At 41.5% G+C, this 23425-nt stretch overlaps 1 protein-coding gene across 1 annotated transcript in view; it reads left to right on the forward strand.

Annotated features, from left to right (window-relative positions):
• The window catches only part of LOC147684257 (putative cation-transporting ATPase 13A4), a 301484-nt gene that overhangs the window by 79731 nt on the left and 198328 nt on the right, over window positions 1–23425 (forward strand). Inside the window, exons 4-8 of the mRNA XM_086944654.1 lie at window positions 6552–6622; window positions 6717–6797; window positions 9718–9787; window positions 14584–14718; window positions 17561–17633. Of these exons, the coding sequence (XP_086800780.1) occupies window positions 6552–6622; window positions 6717–6797; window positions 9718–9787; window positions 14584–14718; window positions 17561–17633 (430 nt within the window). The remainder of the gene's footprint in view (window positions 1–6551; window positions 6623–6716; window positions 6798–9717; window positions 9788–14583; window positions 14719–17560; window positions 17634–23425) is intronic.

The raw sequence follows: 23425 nt of genomic DNA on the forward strand, positions 1-23425 counted from the left end.
CTGCCGTAGTTAGCACATTCTGTTCAAAATGCGCTGCTGCTTCTAGGAGCCAGGCTCATGAGTTATCACATACTAAAGAGTTCTATCAAGAATGAATTGAAGTGGCAGCATCAGTTGACAAATTATCAAAGTCTGACCCTCTTCTAAGATACGGTCATCAATATAGGACTTTGAATCACTGACAAGTATCTCACACACTTCTACATGGAGATCTGGAATATGGTGCAGACACTTTTCCTCTATAGTTCACAAGCTACCTAACAACCCTGTACATCAACAATCAACAAAAGTGATCTTGTTCTACAGAGTCTTGCTTGGCTGAGCTTGATGATCACTCTCTTTGCAGACATGTATAAAGTCCAGAGGACACAGGAAGCATTTCAGCCAGATGTAACTACAATGAGTTAACAGTAAAGAGCATAAGAAGGAAACTAGATACAAAAAAGAAAGATTATGGGATGATGCATCACACCCAGCAGTGTGAGAACAGCCCCATAAACTATCTAAGAAAGGCTGAAATAAATATCTCTAGATCAACTGAGCTCAACTTTCTGACATTGCTGAGATCGAGGGTATGAATAATAAATATTGGTTTCAGCAAAGTAGCATTACTCCAACCCTTCACATGTCGCTAAGTTACAGTGCTTCATGGTGGTACCTCTCATGGTGTTTGGTGGATTGCCTCTTTGGCTGCCACCCACCAAGCTGTAACAAAGCTTTTGTTTTTCAAAAACAAACTCCAAAAGATACAAAATGATGGCCCTTCACCACCCAGGACGTTATGTTCCTTGGGTCTAATAGCCTCTATGTTTCGTTTTGTGTTCCTCACCATCAGGTATTACTTGGCAGAGAGACAGAAAAAAAGGACATCACACCATTCACCGTAAATAGCGCTGGCAATGTAATGCCCTTCCTCTGACAGCCCCTACTCTGGGCCTAATTACGATTTTGGTCGGACATTGCAGTAGAAATGGACAAGGAGGGGACGTGCCAGGGTTGCCCCTGCTCCCCGATCCTGTTTTCCTTATATATAGATCCTTTTATACAGAGAATTTTGGCCTCCCGTCAAATTAGTCCTGTGGTGTTTAATGGCTTTACTACAAAACTGCTTGCCTACGCCGATGACCTGGCGATAACAACTTCGGACCCACACCAAGCAATGCCTGCACTGGTACAACTGTCTAATGAATTTGGGCTTCGATCTGGTTATCGGTTAAATGAGGGGAAAACACAGATTATCTGTACTAAAAATATTGTGAAGACTGATCATAGATTTGTAGACTCAGCTGTATATCTTGGGGTCAGAATTAATGCATCAGTTGAGAAGATGGTTGGAGAGAACTATATTCCCCTCATTAATTCAATTGAAACAGATTTGAAAAGAATTGACGTGTTACACCTATCTTTGATTGGCAGGGTGAATGTTTTAAAAATGACCATGTTCCCCAAATTATTATACCTGTTTAGGGCCATTCCACTGTTGTTAGGGGAAAGTGTGATCAGGAAAATCGAAGCCACATTTGTTAGGTTTGTTTGGCAGTATGGCAAAATCAAACGTTCAATTAACCACCTGTCATTACAGTGGGATAGGGGAGGCCTGGCTATGCCGAACCTTAGATTATACCATCTGGTATGCCTCCTCACGCAAATGTATATACTGATTCAATCTGATCCCCTACCATCTGAAGGCCAAACTGAGAGTCAGGACCCTCCCTCTATTTTCGAGCTACTACTAGGGAGGAAGGCCTATGGATTACTGCAGTGTGAGGTAGATCGAAGGTATTATAGGAAGGCAAGGTATAAGATCATTGAAGGGGTCTGGGGAACCTGGAAGGCCATCAGTAAAATCTTGAAGATCTCTAAAATAAACGCCAATACTAATCTGTGGAAATCTACTCTATTTCCTCATCTGAGCCTAAGCGCAAACTGTGCTGTATGGAGGGAGCATGGAATAAGATGCCTGGGTGATATTATGACCGGCGACGTTATCCTTAGCTTTGGTGAAATACAGCAGAAATATGGGATTCCAGACAGTCACTGGTTTTTACATGGGCAAATTGCTCAAACGTTATTAGCATATAGACCAAAGATTCTGCTGCCCCCAGACAGTTGAATATTTCAAAAGAAAGGGAAAGAAGATAGCTACAGCTTACAATCTTCTGCTGCCGGGCCTCCCAGACGATTTGGAGAAAACTGAGGCCACATGGGCGCAGAAATTGGGGGGCCCTGATGTTGACATATACCTAGCCCTACTCTTAAGTAAGAAAGTATTTCGAGCATCAAATTTGAGGGCTCAACATTATAAGTCTCTGTTTAACCTCTAATATACCCAGGCGAAATTGTATGGGTGGGGGCTAAGAGAAGACGATAAATGCCCTAAATGCAACACAGGTCCGGCAGACCTACTGCATATGTTTTATAATTGCCCCAATCTGACCTTAATACGCAGTGAGATAACTCTGTTTTTGGGGGGGCTGCTAGGTCTTAACATCGATCTATCCCCTACCTTGGTTCTTACAGGGACGGATGATAAACTTAAGGTTGGGAGAGAAACCCAAGCGCTATTGTTCATTGCAGTAGCGGTACTACGAATCCTCATCTCTGCTGGGTGGAAGGATACCATTCCCCCCATGTTTCATATGTGGCTCTCCAGGCTGCTAGGTATGCACAATCTCGAGGCATGTTTATATGAATTTAAGGGCAGGAAGTTACAAGAATTTGGTAGGAACATCTGGGCGCCACTGAAGAAATGGAGGAATTAAAAAAAAAAAGTTAAGTTCTATGATCACATTGTTTAGGAGTTTTAAAGCTGATTTATGCGTGTATAATGAATGTATGAATCTTCCATGAGCCATGATTGTATTTATATTGTTATCGAATAATGTTGACTAATTTATTGCATATTATGAATTTTATATCTTTTTATGATGTATGAAGTGAATATGTATTGGATCTTAATGGAATTACACCTTATTTCTCAATAAAAATATTTTTTTTAAAAAGAAATGGACAAGGAGTCAGCGGTTCAGCTTTCAAAATGAGGATGTGCCCGCCTTCACGGAGGTCGTAAAGTGTATATTTGCTATTGAAACTTGTGCTGAGGGTTGCAGCACCAGCCTCAATAGAAAATATAAACTTTTAAAACATCCCTGCTCCGTGTGGCAGACACCATGTGGTGCATGCCACACAGTGCAGTGATGTTTAGGGGGGCACCACAGATGCCTCCCAGGCCTCATAGCGGAGGCCACAGGGGGGCCTCCAAAATCCCTTTACAACAGCGGAAAGCAGTTAGAAACAGACAGACATTATATTCCCAACAGTGGTGCCTGAGCAGGCACCACTACCATTTGGGGATTATCAGTCATTCCGACGGAAGTGGAGAGGAATCCACACGCGGGATTTTCCTCCGACAGCCGGTATTGTAGTTCGGACGGAAACCATCAATGTCGGGCAGAAAGCCTGCAACTAAGTGTTGGATGGCTTTCTGCCCGACATCGAACAGGACCCTCGGTGTCTCAGAAGAAGCTTACTATCAATGGTAATCAGGCTGGGAAGACAGGGGACACCATTGTGTTTGTAAAAGAGTTCCCTGTCAGCCAAACTCTAAATATGCCACTAAGGGTTTTCGGCAAGGGTTTGTAAAAATTGAATTGGGTAAACCCCTGGTGTGCCTTTTTCATTCCTCTTCTATGGGTATATGTATGCAGAGGAACATTTTATCAATCTAGTTTTCTGCTCTCATATCACTACCCTTCTCACTTCTCTTTTGTATTGGTCTATATTGATGCACTTAGATAGTGCATCAACCCCATGGTATGGCACAGAAGGATGTTCACTAAACTGTATTATGCTACACCCTGGGGGTGCGCTTGGTTGACAGAATGGTATATGTATATAATGACTACATGTCAGATTTTTGGGGGTATTTTGTGTGAGCAGCCAGAGAGGTGCTCTCATCTTGTCTTGGGACACAGCTCCTAGCAGTATGTTAGAGAACAAAATGTGATCAAAAGATGCACAAAGAGGGGGAGGAGAAGAGAAAGCAGACATCTACTCTATGGACTGCATAACAGCAAGTCTTTATGAGGCTAGACTTATAAGATGTCTAATATTGATTAAAGGCAATATGATGGTTGAGGCCTGAAGGAATAGACTATGATAGAGCCCTTCAAGGTTCTACTTGTTTGTCGTAGAACTCTTCAGTCTAATTATAGTTTGTTTTAGTAGATTTCCCATGATTTTCTAATGGCCTGTCATAGCCTGCAGCAGTTCAAGCCTGTCACCGGTGCTTAGTCTGGACCGACTGGGTATGTCCTTGTTACACAGCCCGCACTGTTTGCAGGTTGCCAATGTGGCATCCAGTTCGAATGACTCCTCTGTGATGTTTGCACCATTGTTGTCATCATGAAAGGGTCCTGCTGTGTTTAAGCAGGGACGTTGGTCTTCTTGAGGCAGAATGTACCTGATTCTTTATGCGGTGTTCATCAGACTTTGGTCATTTGGGGACTGAGTGTTCTTACTGGTTGAATGCTGGAATCAAAGGATCCAATTGCTCAGGATCATTATGTCAGGGAGAGCCAGGTTTTCATTTCTTTCCTGAATTTTAAGTGGTCTTGTGTATTTCAGATCTTGAATGGCAAGAATGTTTTCTTACATGTATAATCAATAGGTCGAGGGTCTAGTCTTGAGCAATGTAATGTTTTGGGTCTATTGGTGGATTTTCTCTTGTTGCTATTGCAGGCCTTTTCTTTGGATCCCTTTGTGGAGAAAGTAAAGAGCCTTAAGTGTCCCTTCTTGCTATCGGTAACAAAAGAAGTGCTTGAAGTACATTACAGGCATTATGTGCTGCCTGATGTCGGTGCAGGGGAAGTCTTGCTGTGGGGTTTTGGAACATTTGTAGTTTCTGTGATAGGAAACAAGGGATAGGCACCTGGTGTAGACAACCCTCAATGTTACGAGGGTGAAATTAGCTGTAGTTGCTGATTTTAAGTGAAAATTTGCCTGCTGCAGAATTTGCTCCTTGTGGTTTAATTGACATGCAGCATCAGTGATACATTAGAAACTGTCATTGCTCTGGGATTAGTTACTTCTCATTATATTGCTTGTGGTGATTTCTTTTATTTGGACCACATTGGTATTGACTGTGCCATTATCCACAGATCTTTGCTAAGTTTTAGCAGAATTGAGTTTAAGGGGATTTCTCATCATCCATTTGTTGAGGGTTCAAGGACTTAAGGGTCTTATTAAGAGTTTGGTGGAAGGGTTACACCATCACAAACATGACGGATATTCTGTCCACCATATTACAGGTGCATAGGATGTAATGGACTTGTAATACGGTGGATGGTATATCCGTCTCATTTGTGATGTAGTAACCTGGTCCACCTTATTCTAAATCAGGCCCTCGGAGCCTAACTTAGAGTTTTTTAAGAGTTTCTTTGTCACAAATGTGACAAATATTCCTTTCACCTTAATACAAGTTTCTTAGGATGTAATTCACCTGTAATAAGGCTCCCAGTTTATCCAAATTATAAATCATGCCCTCATCTTTGAAGAAGTTTTACATTTTTAGGTAATCTGTGTGTTTTCCTCATATGTTTAGCAGTCAAGGTTGAAGGATTTAATCAGGCATGGAAGGAGCATGAGGCACAGGGTGAACAGAAGTAGCAAAATATAAAGTCATATGGACACCAGATTGGGGGATATGCAGAATCGACGAAAGGCGACATATTCATGAGCCCTTGCCTATCTTTAAAATAGGAGGTGAACCATTTTTAGGGCAGTCCATGAATTCTGAGCTTTGCAGGTGGACGGTGTTGAATACTGCCTGTATATATGAGTACTTGTGTTGCTACTCCCTGCCTACTCATGGTTCATTTAAGTTCATCCCAGTTGGATAATAGTACTGACTTGAAGTTTCCATGCCCCTCTTATTAACATCATTTGTTGATACTTTTCTAATTTGCTATTGCGCATGTCATGTTGTATAAGGGGCACTGATATATGTTTCCATTGTCTTTCATATGCTCTTTATTGTCCATTATGCAGCATGTTGCACCTTTTGAGCCCTTTCAACATACAAACCTGTGGGTGCATAAACGAAAGAAGTCCTCTCGCAGGTACCACACTGCGCCTTTTCACACCATAAGCTATGTACAGAATTGGGACCTAGGACAAGACATTTTTGCCAGATTTCATGTTTCGAACTGGAACATTCTTTCATTCCGGGTCTGGTGACTCAATGGACTAATGCAATCACTGCAGGGGCCTGTGTTCGACCTCATGGTTACAGGTTCAAATCCCGGTCGATCCATTCAGCCTTTCATCCATTTGAGGTCGCTAAAATGAGTACCATTGAGTTGGGCACCAATATGCATCTGTTATTTCAGCACCAAGATGCACCGTTGCTGGGGCGAACGTGCGCTTTACAAATACACCTGTTATGTTATGTGCAGATTGAGTTACAATGGGCCTGCCGGAGAATTAATATGTCTTTGAGGTTGTAACGTATTTGAAGTCATACAGATCGTTAATTTTGTTTGATGTTTCAGGTGAGGTGCATCCAAGTACAGAAAATTCGCTATGTTTGGGACAGTTCAGAGAAGGTGTTCCAGAAAATTGGGTGAGTTAAAATTAGTGTTCACTGGTGCCTCCATAGCCAAACAACCATTTTGAAATACACTTTCTAATTGCCAGCTTTGCTTTACACATTGCAGGGTTCTGGAAGACAAATACTCCTGCTCAGATATACATTCGATGTTTGGATCAGGATTTACAAGTGAAGAACAAATCATCCGGTGAGCTCCTGCATGCAATGCTGCTTTATAGTGGTCCCCTTTCACTAAGTACATTTGTATCAAAGTTGCTCTGTTCTCCCCTTGGTCTGACCTTCAGATTTGTAACAGTAAAAGTGGTAAAAGCAAGCACTGACATTCTAGGTGCAATGAGCAAGTATTATGGAAGGGGGTAGTACTTTGGTGCTCACCTGGTTTTGCTGACTTTCTGACACCCACCAGTCCTAATTGATTGTTAATATCATGTTGTTAGTACTGGGGATCAAGACTTCTAAAGGATACCATTCAGTTTCAATATTGGGTATGTTGAAAGAGCCCTCGACAAACTCCACTGCAAACATATATCTAAACTTCTACAGTTATATGCAATCGGTTCCTTTTTGGATCTAAAAATCCAGTATTTCTCTAAATGGATCTCCCCGACCGCATCCCCTAAGATTGACCCATGTGCGTTGCCATGCACCTCCACATGTCTTACTAAATCCTCTGTCTATACACATCACTAATAAAGCACTTCCAATAAGTTATACCTGCACAGCCCACCCATCTACTCACTGGTTGTCAACACACATGTCTGAGTCAGCTCACTGGCTGTCCGACCACAACCACCATGCTTCCACCTTCTGTCCCACTGGTTGTTATTGCTGAACACTTCTCTCATCCCACTGGCAAGTGTGTACCACTTTTAATACACATTTTTCTATTGCTTAACTTAAAGAATAGGGCTCTTCAGCATTCCCACCTTTAATGTTTTAATGGTAAAGCCATAATCATCACAACATCAACTGCCAGTACACAGCATCCAAACGTCACCGCTAACCGGATCACAACACCTAGCCCTCATTCTCTAAAAATCTAGTACTAATAGAGAATCCACGAAAGCCCCTCCTGAGTGACTGATATCAAACCGCGCCAACCTTTCACTCCTAAAACAACCTATAGTTGCCGGAGTTGTTGTTATCTCACTGACACCTACCTGTGTACTCAATGGCTGCCCTCAATGTACAATAAAAACCCTTTTTGCTTTTGGCTGTTATGATACATTACTCACTTCACCACTAGGAATGTGCTGTCACTACACCACACCCCTGTGTGCCCACTTATCCACTACCGATTAGTCCAATGAAACCTACCCGCTCCTATAATTTGTAATAATTTATAATAATTTAGTACACAATTACACAACCTGCAATTGTTTCATTAAGTGTATAGTAAAAATAATTCTCAGAAGAAACTATATTGATAAAAACTGAAAATAGCCATTTTAGTGAAGAAAATAAACATGCTTGTCAAGTCAATGCAAGTCACTAAAAGAAGGTGTAGGATGCTAACAGCACCCAAGACCAATCATCTACCGCCGGTAGGGCTTGAGGTGATCGATCTTGCCCCAGCAGAAGCACCCCTCAAAGTCTCACTCCCCTTCTAAAATCCTTAGAGATGGCACCTATTCATAGCTCCCATCACAGCAGGTAGGCCACAGGGATGGACACAGGTCTGCAGCAGAGGGTCCTCAATGGAGACCTGCAGGGCTCAGACCACTGTCTAAGGCTATGTTCCTTTGAGCACAAAGATTTGGATGATACCTATCCCATACAATAATGCACACCAGCGGCCATATTGAAGTGGTGTGGAGCAAATTAGATAAGGAAAAGGAAGCAGTTTGGGAAAGGAAGATGTGATTCAAAAGCAAGCTACATGGAGGGCCTATCGTCCTTGACGGTCCTCGGAATGAGTGTTTTTTTAAGGTAAGCAGTGTTTACAGCGCTCTAATACAAAGAATAAGGATCTCAGAAGAGTTTAGTATGATCCATTGATCTATGAATACACATTGAATAATGTATTTATTTCATTAGTTGTTTCTTTATTGATTTTAATGGGATGCTTTCGGACAGAATTTTTTTATATTGTTTATTTCTTGCACAACTTATTTATTTATTTTTATTTACTTGAGTTTTATATAGCGCTGGCTAGACCCGGAGGTATCATAGTGCTTTAGATGAGGAGAGTTACATAGGTTACAAGTTACACATTGTTACATAAGGTACATCAATTACAAGTTACATCCGTTGGTTCATGGCGTGTAGACGGGTAAGGGGGTTAGGTAAAAGGGGGACGTGGAGGGGGATTAAGCAGAGAATAGGCACAAGGATAAGCAAAGCAGGCAGGGGGAGAGCGATTCAAAGGGAGAGAGGAAAGGAATAGGGGAGGCAAGCAATGAATGAAGGAGTGAAGAGGTGGGGGAAGGGGTAGGAGACACAGCGAGGAGAAGAGAAAGTAACTGTGTCTGATGTCCGGCTGCGTTGGAGACGGCTCCCCGCGGTAAAGGGATTATTCCCAGTCTTCCATTTTGTGTGAGTCCCTTGTCACGGTGGACTCTCTCAGCGGGGACGCTGAAACTCGAGGGCATTGATGCTGGATCCCTCCCCAACAAGGGGAGGAGTGCTTTGGTCACGGGTACACTTAGAAGAATGAAGGAGGGAAGAGGAGGGGGAGGGGTAGAAAAGCCAGCATGAACACAGTGTTTAACTTCTGGCTTGGTGGTACGGCTTTTGTGGCCCTCTCTACAGTTGCATGCGCCCAAATTGGAAATGATCCTAGAAACTCAGGGTTTCTCTGCACCAGAACCACCTGCTCACAAATGAGGAAATCCACCCATTTCAAAGCTCTTGGGAGTTGTTGTGAGGGTTCAATGAGTATCACATTAGGCCAAGTACTTCCCTTTCTGTAATACCCAAAGGAGCTCTAAGCCCAAACGATGCAAAACATCCAACACTTTGCAAGACTTAATACACATGTTTCCTGCACAGTATGAGTGATACGAAAGTTTCCAACTGTTAGTGGATCTGCCATTATTAGCATAATGAGTCTGGAATTGAAGGATTGGTTGAAGAGACTAACACTGTCAATCAATAATCTATTTTAGGAAAAAGATCTGTGGGCCGAATACCATTGAAGTGGACATCATCCCCATTTGGAAACTGCTTGTCAAAGAGGTATGCTTGTGTACATACGGGGGGTTTGCATTGCCAAAAATGCGGGAGTGCTAAAAGACCTACGCAATACCCTGGATCTCATACAGAGGGACATATCGGCATTAGATGCAGAACTGCTTGAGAACCCCTCGGAGGAGATAAAAACTTGGCGTTTAGCTCTGTTAGTAGAATTCCGTGATGCCGCAGACAGAGAACTACTTCACCTGGGTAAACACCACACAGACAGGAGATACAGGGAGGGCGAACGACCTGGCAGAATTCTGGCACATATGCTCCGCTCCCCACATAGTAGATCATACATAACCAAAATTGTCACCCCCTCTAATCAGTCAGTCTTTTCGACCCCGGAGAATAGTGACACCTTCTTTACTTATTTTAGGTCCCTATAAAGGGTCCAGAATAGACAAGGATATGGGTGCCCAGGAAGACTATTAATCAGAAATTGCTCTAAGGTACCTGGAGAAGTACATGCAGGACTTCCTGGCTATACCAATATCCCAGGAGATCATTGTGGAGGCCATAGATGCACTCTGCGGTTCTTCAGACCCGGATCTTGATGGGTTCTCTGGTGACTTTTACAAGGCATACAAAGACATTCTTGTCCCACGCTTGATAGAGGTCTATGCAGAATCGCTAGATAAGCAAATCCTGCCCCCCACTTTTCGGGAGGCTGTTATTATTCTTCTTCCCAAACCTGGAAAGGACCCTTCACTTTGTGGCTCTTACAGACCCCTCTCACTCTGGAATTTGGATTATAAAATATTGGCCAAGGTTATTGCTATCAGACTCTCTCTATTGATGGAATTTATTATTGCACCTGCTCAGTCTGGGTTCGGCCCACATCCCACACCTCTCTTCTTCACTTAATCTTCAAACCCTTTTTGCAGTCATTCACAGGATAGATCCTATGGTCCCGGCAGCAGCAGTGCTATTAGATGCCGAGAAGGCTTTTGACTCTCTGGAATGGCCCTTTTTTCTTTCAGTGATGCGCCGCATGGGGATGCCTGAGGATTTTATTTCTACCATGGCTCTCTTATATAATAACCCCAGTGCTAGATTACGCATCAACAGCACTTTATCTCAACCCTTTCCTCTGACGCAGGGTATGAAGCAGGGATGCCCGTTATCTCCATTATTGTTTATTTTAGCTATGGATCCCTTAATTAGACATTTCCAAGAGCGCCACCTACATCGGGGTCTGCAGTTTAAGACTGGTCCATTATTGGTATCACTCCACGCAGATGACACTATTTTATATGTGCGACACAAACAGTCTAATTTAGAGCCAATCATTCGAGAAATCCTAAGATTTGGCCGGTTCTCAGGACTTGCCATTAATTGCCACAAGTGTGTAATTTTTCCGCTGACACAGAGCACACCTCCTTGGGAATGTGGGTACCCCCTTGAATGGTGCCAAGATTCAGTCAAATATCTGGGCATCCACATTCATCTAGACACGTCCAATATAATTAGTCTAAATTATGGACGAGCTGTAAGCTCCTTGGAGATGTGGGTAGAACGTTGGCTGCATATCCCATTGTCCATGGCAGGCAGGATTGCCATAATAAAAATGATAGTGCTCCCCAAATTTCTGTATCTTTTTATTAATATTCCCATTCCCCTCACTCAGTCTTTTTTTTGCAGTTAGGGCAACATCTTTTAAGGTTAGTTTGGGGGAGTAAGCGACCTCAGGTTTTTTGCCAGATTCTGACTCTTCCATATGGAAGGGTAGGCGTCGGCGTCCCTGATTTGTATCTGTATTATTTAACTGCTCAGTGCAGTTATGCATATGCTTGGTACCATCCGGATGCATGGGTTCCTTTCCTGCGACCGGACGTAGATTTGGTGCTTCTCCAGAAACTGTCTACTGTGCTTCCCAGGGGTGTCCCTAGGGACCCAACCGACATACAGACTGTATCCACTACTAGCTGGGCATTGGAGAAGCTACAGAGTCTTCTAGGTCTTGATTTACTGTATTCTCCGGCTTTGCCTCACCCTAATCCCACATGGCTCCCCATCACGGGAGAAACATTGGTACAACGCACTCTGTCCAGATTTGATATCCAGAAGATTGGTGATCTATTCCCGAATGACCACGTCCTCTCTATGGCAGACAATGCCCGGTTTCAAGATAGTTCTTTCATGGATGCCTCCATAATGAGACGCATGCACTCTGCATTGCGTGCCGCACTCCCTACATATTCGATTGCACCGGAACCTGCGGACCCACTGAAGCTGATAATTGAGAGTGAGACGGGCACTCCTCTAATTTCTAAAATGTACAGGTTATGCACTAATGTTCGTCCAATTTCAGATGTTAAAGTACGCACTGCTTGGGAACGTGATCTTGGTCGCCCAATAACGGATGACCAATGGGAAAATTGTTGCATGGCTACAAAAGAAGTATCCCTCAACAGCAGGCACAAACGTATTCATTTTAAATTTCTTCGCAGGCTCTATCACACTCCAGCTTGGTCACACAAAAGTGATCCTTCCAGACCACACCACTGTTTGAAGTGCTCTGCCCTGCACGCGGACTTTGCCCATCTTACATGGAATTGTCCTAAACTTTAAACATTTTGGGAACAGGTGCATGCCACTTTAGGAGAAATGACGTCACTGACACTAATTCCTACTCCTGAAATCGCTCTCATGGGATACACGGTTAACTTTTCCCAAGAAGATCTGAAGGTTTGCTGCACTTGGGTTTCTATTACCTAAGAGAGAAATAGCTCTAGTATGGGGTAAGAAGACGGCTCCCACCTTACAGGCCTGGTTGCGTAGCCTGGCATATTGTAATGTAAATTGCGACATTTGTGCCTCTTTAATGCCTTGCTCCTCCCGTCCCAAAGATATATGGGGCCCCTATAGGGCGTATGTTGCGGAGAAAGGTCGAGCTTCCGCCACACAGATTGAAAGTGGCATAGTGCCAGAAGGGGTGGGGTGACGTGCCACAGTGTTAGACATGTGATTATTGTTGTTTAATGTACCCCTTACTCACCTTTTCGCTATATACATGTATTATTGGTTCGAACGGATGATAAATTTGGCAAATGTTACATTTCATTTCAAATTGAATAAGTAGTCTGCTTTGGAATGGGCGAACCTTAGCTTGGTTGATTGCTATTCTTTTAATATTTGGACTAGCTTTCCATTTGTATTGCGTTATATGGTGGCTTGCGTATTACTGTATGTTATTGATATGTGACGAAGCGCTTGACAATGTACCATATTGATTGTGTTTATTTCTTCTTATACAATGAAACTTTGAAAATACAGCTTTAAAAAGAAATCGGTGTTATTTGAATGTAAATGCACATTGTACAGTTACAAACTGCAGATAAATATATACTGCATGAAAAGAAAACAGCTCTTGTGACAGGCCTTCAAAGAGGGGTCTATTATTGATATAATGACTGTGAATGAAATTATAATCTTAGAAATGGAAGACTAAGCGGTATGTTATGTTATGGTATGTTATGTTAGGGGATGTTTTGTATAGCGCTCAGCTACTCCATGGAGTGTCCCGGCGCTTCTGACCTAATATAGACACGAGACGGACAGAAGGGGAACAGACACTACTGAACAAACAGCCAAGATTTTAAATCCTTCCTGAAGGCTAACAAGTTGGTGCTCCTTCTCAAAGACACAGGCAGTTCCACAATTGAGGCGCCAGGCATCTAAACGACCGACCTCCAATCCGTGCTCTCCTGATAACAGGGACTGAGGCCAAAGCCAATGATGCTGACCTCAGAGATCTAGAAGGCTGATAGAAGGTCAACCGCCGTTAGATGTATTTGGCGCCAGTGTCATGGAGGGCCTTGAAGGCAAGAGTGAGCATCTTAAAAATGATTCGTTTCCGGATGGGGAGCCAATGAAGAGTCTTCAGAAGACCAGAGACTCTGGCTCTCCAATGGAGGCCAAAGATGGCACGAGCAGCCGAGTTTTGAACTATCTGCAGGCGTTGGAGAAGATACTCTGGCAATCCGAGGTACAGGACGTTGGCGTAATCAAGGCAAGACCCAATTAGAGCCTGCACCGTGATTTTTCTATGTACCTGCGAGAGCAGAGGGAGACATTTTCTGAGCATTTTAAGAAGGCCAAAGCATTTCCCAGCTAGTCCAAGAATCTGGGGCTTCAACGAATGATTATTATCAATTTTTACTCCAAGGTTCGTGGCCACGGCAGAAGCAGCCAATGGAGGGAACATGTCCGCAGGCCACCAGGACTGCCTCCCAGGATCGGACCGACAGCCAAAAAAGAGCACCTCGGATTTATCCGAGTTGCACTTCAGGCTGTTTTGCTGGAACCACTTGAACACCGCCCCCAGGCAGCCTCTGATGCTCTCCCCGTCGAAATCAGACCCCTTCTCGCAAGTGAAAAGGAGCTGGGTGTCGTCGGTAAGACTTCCAACTTTAAACTGGACCACACATGTAGAGCCTTAGACAGTTGTGGAAAGTAGTTCCAGCCGCTTGGTGTAAATTCTCCACAAATATTGCCAATTTTCACTTCCATTGTTTCTGAGCAAAACTTCATATAAGAAAGTAGCTTCCCATACCTGCTTTTCTAGTGAATATCACACCACTAAAGCATGTGATATTCTTAGGTTTTTAGATAAAGACAATCGCTTTTTCCCCATCTGTGTCTTAAGGGATATTTATCTTTTTCTGTTACATTTTCTGTCACAAACTTTGAAAAGAAACAAAAATCAGAAAGCTATCAAAGGGAAAGGATTCTTCACTGTGAGAAAGCCATTTATCATAGAAACATAACACATGCTTGTGCATTTCTTCCAGGTTTTAAATCCTTTTTATTGGTTTCAAGCTGCCAGTATCAGCCTCTGGGTGGCCTACGCTTACTATGAATATTCATTTGCAATAATGACAGTCACAATCATATCCATTGCCGTCACCGTCTATGATCTCAGACAGGTGAGTGTCTCTACCAAATGGATTACATTTAAATGTTTCTAAAAATAATTGACATCAAAAATTATTATTAAAATATTTTATATTAAATATTCATGTAAATTCATTTTATTTATTTATTATAAATGTAGAAAGAAATTCTACAGCTCTACTAACGTAATTTTGAAGTAAATCTTAAATGAATTTAAATAAAATAATTTAATTAAAAATATGTTTCTGAATGTTAAATTAAAATATACATTTCCCAACTAAAGAAAAAATAATATGCATTCATGAATAACAAAAGTGGTGTATAGAATTACTTAAAATTAATTTAGTTATATTTCAATAAAATGTAATGCTGCATCTTTTATATTAAAAAATATGTACCACTTGTTGCTGATATTTCTTTACATTAAATTGTATTTATTTATGTTTTAACTATTTCAAATAATTTTATTTAACATTAATCCCTATGGGGTTTTATTTTAATTCCCTACCTCCATTATTTTCTACATGAGGGTGTTGTAAAACCAGTGGTTAATCAAATACTGGACTTACTTCAATTCTTTTGTTTTGTTTTTCTTAGTAGTAACTTACATTTGAATTTGTGAATAAGTAAAAAGTGGTAAACTTACAAAAAACTGTAAATTTCTCAAAATTGGAAGTTACCTTTGTGAATCAGGCCCTTTATGTATGTTTCAAATACGTATTAAAGGTCACCTAACTGAATTCAGACATGTAATGTGGTTGTCCTCCTTTGAATGAACGTGACTCCTGGAATTCTGCAAAGAGCAAATATATTTTAAATAGTTATGTTTACCCTTTACTCCTCTACATCGTGTCAGCCTGGTACATTTGCGGTCCAGCCTGGCTTAAATCTCAGTGTAGTTAAAAGGATCTACAGGAACTGTATGTTTAAAAAAATTCTAGAGACTGTTAACGTACATTATTTATCTATATATCTATACACCAGTGTTTGAAGCCTGAATTATACACTCCCAATAAGGTCTACTGGCACTGTCAAACCTGCATTTTCTTGAATTTGAATGTTTTATTTTTTGGATAAATTGAAGTTTACTCCACTGATTCCCTCATAAGACCCCAAAGGGTCCGCCTGCTCAAGAGACATGCATATACTTAAGGATAGACAGGAGTCTACGGGAATCTGAGAATAGCTTTGTAGCATGATTATAGGTGTTACAATTTAGAGACTGTAATCTAGGTTGGTAGGTATTAAAACATTTGTGTAAAAGACAAAGGGGCATATGTACCAGGAGCTAACGCCACCTTAGCAGCACTTTTCCGACGGTTTTGTGGCAATATTTTTATCGCCATATGTACAAGCAGTCGCTAACCTCTGTTAGCTGCAGTTTTCCAGCAAAAACGTCCATTATAAAGATTGCCACTTGTATTAGCGATAATGACATGCAAGGGAGGCGTTCCTGTGCAAAAACGGCCTCTAACCCCACTTCACGATATTTACAAGGGGATTCTTTAAGTTTGGAGGAACAAAAAAACTGCCTCTAACTGCAGTTAGAGCCAGGTTTTGTAAGACCAGAAAATAGCTGTTCTTAAATATGGAGATAACCCTTGGGTCTCATTCCAGCAGGTTGCTGCGCTGCCTGTGACAAAACTACAGGGCAGGACTGAGCATCATCAATAAGAGATCTTAAATATAACAATATTACATTAAATCTACAAAAAAGATGTTACCTGAGATATAAGATTTCATCATATAAAAGACACAACAAGATTACTGCAATGATTTTAACTTGCAATATTATTTCACTCCATATTAAGTTACCATCCGCACTATTTTCAATGAACAGTCTGGCTTATCTTTTCATGTTAGGGACCACCAGGATAGCTGTGGTGGCGCTGAATAGGAAAAATAGAAAACTTAGTCCCACAGCTTGTAAGAAAGTTCCCAGGGTGTCAGGGTCATTTATCTTGTGGTTTAAAAAGAGATTCCCAATTTGAAAGTTTGTTTCGGGAAATTAAATGTTTGGTAAGTAGTCTCTTGAAACATGCCTTCTGGGGATGACGCCATGATCTTAGCTACTTTTAAGGCACAAGGATCTATACCGTGCCAACAGAGATCGCTTAATATTGCTAACTGTTGTCCAGGCAGAGTAGCATAGGCAAGACGTCCACCACCCTAGCAGGTGGGCACCCACTAAAGTATAAATCAGACCCTAAGAGGTTTGAAGGTAGTCATCTTTTGAAGAAAACATTAATACAATCTTCTAAGCTTATGAGAGATATAAACAGATTCACTGAAGCTGATACTGGTTGTAGCCACTTCATTTTGGATACTCCGAGGTCTGGCCAGACTTTTAGAAGAAGTTCTGAGCAAAACAGCACTAACATATTGAATGCCTTAGTGTATAATAGCAGTGATAAAATATATCACATGGACCATGGACAAAAAAGTTAAGGGCTGGAATTAGTCAAAAGGTTATCATTGTGCTTAGGCCAAGGCAATTTGTGCATTTAATAGGACATTTGATAGAGAGTTGGTAGAACAGTGACAGTGTGTTATTAGTGTGAATATGAAGATGGATTTGTCCCTTGCATTGTTGCATTATTTAGATTTTAGAGATCTTCTCTCCATGTTAAATAATGTTTTACTATTAAAATATAATATTTTAGGAACACCACATGCAATTTTCTTATTATACTCTGACAGCAAGACGATCTGCCACACTGCGGTGAGGTCTTTGTAAATATGTGCTGGTTGCTGTAGTAACTGCAGGACCAGGTTGAGTAAGTCTTCAGTGAGTTGGGATACTGGTGGACATACCCCAGTGCTGTATCGGTTTGAGGTCTGTAACTCTGCTCCTTCTAACTCTTAACTCCACAGCAATCCATCAGCCTTCATAACCTCGTTGAGGCCCACAACAGCGTCATTGTAACTGTGTGTCAAAAAGATGGAGGTGAGTTACAATTAAGTTACAATAATTGCTTTATCTTGTCTGTTCATGTCCTAATTTGTAACCATTTTCAGCGGGAAACAATGCTTACAATGCAACTTTTACAACGCACTACCTTTACAACGAAACTTTTACAACGCAACATCCATTACAATGCATGCCATTACAACGAATGTCACTACAACGCATACCACTACAACGCATGTCATTACAATGCAGTCATTACAACTCATACCATTACAACGCATACCTACACTATCCAACACTAACCCTACTGTTGCACCCCCTGGAGTTAGAACAGTAGTTTTTACCCCTACACTATCCAATACTTACCCTACTGTTGCACCCCCTGGAGTTAGAATAGTAATTTCTACCCCTACAAAATCCAATACTTACCATACATGCAATGTAATGGTATGTAAGCATGGGCGAATTTTGCGAATCTGGCGTTCGCGAATGTACGTATTTGCGAACTCGCAATCCGCAAAATCCGCGAATTCTCACGAATTTGCGGTTTTTTTTGTGTTCGCAAGGGTTTCTGCCAGTTCGCGAGGGTTTGGTACCAGTTCGCAATTGCGAACTTACTTGTCGGCTCGCAACGGTCGCGACTATGTTGTTTCTACGTCTGGTTCATCATCACAGGTTCCCAGCACCCTCTGTTTCACCACTGCCACCCTCTGTTTCACCCATGCCACCCTCTGGTACATCAATGCCACCCTCTGGTTCATCATCACTGTAGATTATGGGGGGGAAAAGCAAGCACACCTGCCCTGCTTCAACTGACATGAATTAATTTGGGGTTGGTTTATTAATGTGTCACTGTTTTAAAATTCCAGTCTGGCACCTGCTTCCTTATCTGTAATGTGCTTTCTGTTGCAGTGCAATTTTTTTTTCCAGGACCTTTGTGGCCTACTTGTAGCTATTCTATGAGCCTGCTGTGAGGGTCAGAGCAGGGTCATACAATTGTTGCAACTAGCAACTGAACTCTGGAGGGGCCCCAGTCAGGAAGCACTACAGGGAATGGTTACTATTACTAATGATGAGTTTGAACTTTTGCACCTGCTGAGTGCTTTCAGGTTTGCAAAATTTTCTGCAGAACAGCAACTGTAATGCCCCAAACAAACATAGGCAACTGAACTCTGGAGGGGGCCCTCAGGAAGTACTACAGGGAATGGTTACTAATGATGAGTGAACTTTTGCACCTGCTGAGTGCTTTCTGCAGAACAGCAACTGTAATGCCCCAAACAAACTTACTTATGAAAGTTGATTTCTAATCCAAAAGTGATCCAAAGAGAGTCAAAAGGCCTCAAATCCAAAAAAGTGCAGGCAAATGTCAACCTGAGGAGTTATTCTGATAAAATCATCATTTTCAGAAGGTCTATGCTGCTTGCTAGTGGATTTCTTGTGCAGAATTGCAAATTTTGTAATTTCGCGAGTGCGAGATTGTTGCTGCCCGCCGCACCTACATGTTCGCCAAACTCCCGCGGGATCCCGCAGCAAGATCCAAAATGGCGCAGCACTCGCAAAATATCGAGAAAAACAACTCGACAAACGCTGAATGACGGTAAGTGAACGCCGCGCGCCGCAAAATTGTATCACCAAGAAAAAAAATCCACTGCGTGCGAATTTGCGGATTTTGCGGGAAATTCGCGAATCTCGCGGATTGCGAATTTACCGAAAATCCGTAAAATCCGCGAGCGGAACGGATTTTTCGCCCATTCTTAATGGTATGCATTGTAATGGTATGCGTTGTAAATGCAGTATGCATTGTAGTGGAATGCGTTGTAAAGGCAGTTTCAAAGAATTCGTTGTATTGGCATGCATTGTAATGGAATGCGTTGTAATGGATGTTGCGGTGTAAAAAATGCGTTGTAAAAGTATGCTTTGTAAAAGTATGCGTTGTAACGACATACATCCATTTTCTGCTGAAATGGAACAAACATTCAAACTCATAAAACATGAAGTTATCTGGGACAACAACCAGTGCATTTTTCACTTTCTTTGTGTCATTGAAGAGAAGTCACATGGCCTCATCTTTACACATTTTAGATTCTAAACAATGTAATTCTGTTTTTCTAGATTGTTTTGTCCTCATCAAGTCTCTTCATCAGCTAAGCGCTTTCTCAGGCTTTGAGTTCACATCATCTCCTTCTTAGAAATCCACTCTCGATCCCAGGGTTGCAAGAAATTCATGTCCTAGCAGAATACCTATAAAGCCATACACATCCAAATACCAGGATAAATTACATAACATTTAAATGTAGAAGCAGGGAAATGAGCATTTTCCTCATTCTCCCATCCATCAAAAACTGCTCTCCAGTCTCAAGGGGCAGCCGTTGCAGTCAAGAAAGAGTTGAATGTGGTTCTTGTTAGATATGCAAGTGATTCAGTAGACAGAGGCATGCAAAGTGGACATCAGTGGCTACAATTCTTACTTGAGGATCCTGAAGATTTGGGAAGTGGCTTTGTAAATATTGCACTAGAGATCTGAAGAACTGAAAGCATGCAACACAATTGTGCACTATTTGAGAAGGGAGATGGCGATATCAATCAAATATGAAGTGTCACACTGAAGTTGCCAGTGACTGAGTGTAGAGATATATAACCCTAGCAATGAAGGTAGTCAGTTACTTGGGAGAAACACAAATTAAATTTTTTCACAGAAATGAAGGTGTTCGATGGTAAACTGCTATGCATACTATGCTTTAATGTGGGAGGGAGAGTTGGGGACCAGGGAGCCATTACAGTGCAGTGCAACATCTAAGAATAATACTGCCTTTACAAATATACCTGTTTAGAATAAGGAAAGAGATTGTGGTAGGGTTAGCGTTAAGAGTCTGTTTAGTGTAGTAACTGAGTTAGGGATATGAAGATGGTGCAAGGATGAAGAGTTGTGCAATATTGTCTCATTGAAAGTGTGCTGTCCTGACTATTTTTTGTTACTCTCCATATCTCGAATGTTCCTGGAGTAACACCTTTTCACACTTTTAGAGTAGTTCCTAGTGAAATGCATTCCCAAATACCTCTTTTATCTCAATATTTCCTACTGCTGTGCCCTTCAATACTGCCTTTTAGTTTCTCCAAATTGACTTTTGTGTAATTTCTGCTGCAATGCACTATTGTCCCACCACCCCCACATCTCCAACCACATAAGGGGGACCATTTTGCATCTTTTCAGAGGTATTTTGTGAAATACAATTTGCAAATCATATTCTATTAATTCTAAAACTTCACCCACTGCTTCATTTAGGATTTTCTCTTTTGAGAAATACTATAAAGTGGCCCCAGGAGGTAGGGGTGAGCTGAATTTGTTTAATTTGCTTTCACATAGTTAAGTGAAATTATGGTAAAATTATTCAAAAGTATGTGCAATTATGCAAAATGTAAATACTTAATTTCATGCTATATTTTGGTTTTAAATGCATCTGCGTTTCCATTTTTGGCATGTGGATTCTTTTCAAGAAGAGCACGTAAACAATTAAGCGACTAGTGCATAATTATGGGCACTTTACCACAGCAAACCATTGCTAAAGTGCTTTTACTCTTGCCACTAAACAGGTTTGATTGGCTTACACCTGATTGGCATGATTAATTTACTTGTGGGTACCTCCATTGTAGAGTGGTATACCATATAGCCAAGACCTGTGAACTAAATGCCAGATGTGGGTGTGCAGCATGTATTGTGCCACCCCCCAAAGCAGCCGCAATGAAAAATATATCCCAGGTCTGCCATTGCAGCCTGAATGCTGATGAAACTGCCAATTCAACTTGGCAATATAACCATCTTGCCAAGCCTTAAATTCCCCTTTTATTGCCTTCAAGTCACCCCTAAGGTAGCTTAAAAGGCAGGGTGCATTGCAATCAAAAAGTTGGAGATGCACCTTTAAGTTTTACTTGTCCTGATAGTGAAAACTCCTTAATTCGTTTTTCACTACAGTGAGACCTACCTGTGCCTTAGGATAACATTGGGATGACTTAGTACAATTAATAAGGGCTGAATTCCGATTTGGACTACGTCGCCAAGTCATGTTTGGTATCTGTGAAACTATAATGAAAAATCTTCTCTAATGGTAAAGTTGGAGGTTTAATTACAATTTCGAAAATGCCACCTTTAAAAAGCTTGAATTCACATGTGAGGGGATGCACTTCTTTTTTTGTATTCATTTTCACAATTTATCCGTTTTTCAACTGAATGCGTGCTATTTGGTACAGTGCTATGCCCAACTAATACCGAATATATAACATAATTCGAATTGGGGCAGACCTCTACCCCAACCAAATCCACTGCTGAAGTCGCCTGCCTGCATTCATCTCTTTCAAACAAATGTCTCCATGTATTCATAACTGTATCCATATTTTCACACTGATGCTCAACTTGTTATCAACATATTTTTTGTCTCTCCCCACACGCGGACTGGTGATTGCCAATTTCCATAACTTCTAATGGTCGCGCTGGGACATTCGAACCTCTTGCCGAAACCACGAGTGATGCTAATTTGTCTAAGGCAGTGTTATTTATTTAAAAAACCCAATGCATTTCGGGCAACTGGGTGATCTTCATCAGGGGTCACTACAATGACAAGATACAAGAGCAAATGTTACCATCTTACACCTCTCATTACATCAATATTGATACAATAATATGCAGTTAATTTAAATACTCAACGTAATTTAACGTGCGTGATGAAAATTGCTTACAACGGAATATGTCCGAAAAGAGAAATCTGACGGGATTCTAACACTTTCTAACGTGATGTTATTTCTCTCATCCACACGGCTCCTAAACCCAACCATCTATTCTCTAATGTTGACGTGTCACCATTCGGCTGCACATAAGTACACTATGTATCAATTCATTCTGCTTCACCCACCTATGCCAATGGACTGTGACCTAATTGCTCTAAATCCTCAAAGTATCTCATTCACCATGACATAATTCATATTCACCTACTTCATGCACTCTCCTCTCACTATACTTTCATCCTCCCCCTTTCCACCACCTATCCAATCACACTCGCGATTTAACACACACATTGTGTATAACATACTCACTTTCCACATCTTTCAAACCCCTTTCACACATTATCACCTAACCCTTAACTTTCTAGCATCTCTCATAACTCATGCAGTCATTCTCACCCGATTGTCAATTACCATCACTTTGATCTTAACTCGGCTATCACACTGCTCCTTACCTGCCTATAACGTTACCACGCAAACATCCTCAATTCTCCTCCCCCATCTAGTAGTACCCTCCCTTCTTCCCACCCTTTATTTGAACACGTGCAATTCCCCCTATTGGTCAGCTATTTGCTCTTTTCCCGCCGGCAGAATGACATCAACATGATGTTAATCAGTTCTCGGAACTCCATTTCCCATAATCCATTACTTTTATTGCATTTAAATAACCCCTAAGGTAGCTTAAAAGGCAGGGGGCATTGAAATCAATAAGCTGGACATGCACTTTTAAGTTTTACGTGTCCCGGTAGTGATAACTCCTTAATTCGTTTTTCACTACTGTGAGACCTACCTGTGCCGTAAAATAACATTGGGATGACTTAGTACATTTAATAAGGGCTAATAAGGGCTAAATTCTGATTTGGACCACGTCGCCAAGTCATGTTTGGTATCTATGAAACTGTAATGAAAAATCTTCTCTAATGGTAGAGTTGGAGATTTAATTACAATTTTGAAAATGCCACCTTTAAAGCTGGCATTTTCCTGCCATTAGCCCTTTTGTGCCTGTGGCTGTTGCTTGACCAGGGCTCCAACCCAGTCAACCAACTTCTCAGTTT

This window comes from Lissotriton vulgaris, chromosome 11 (genome assembly GCF_964263255.1).
Source record: "Lissotriton vulgaris chromosome 11, aLisVul1.2, whole genome shotgun sequence".
Classification (NCBI taxonomy): domain Eukaryota; kingdom Metazoa; phylum Chordata; class Amphibia; order Caudata; family Salamandridae; genus Lissotriton; species Lissotriton vulgaris.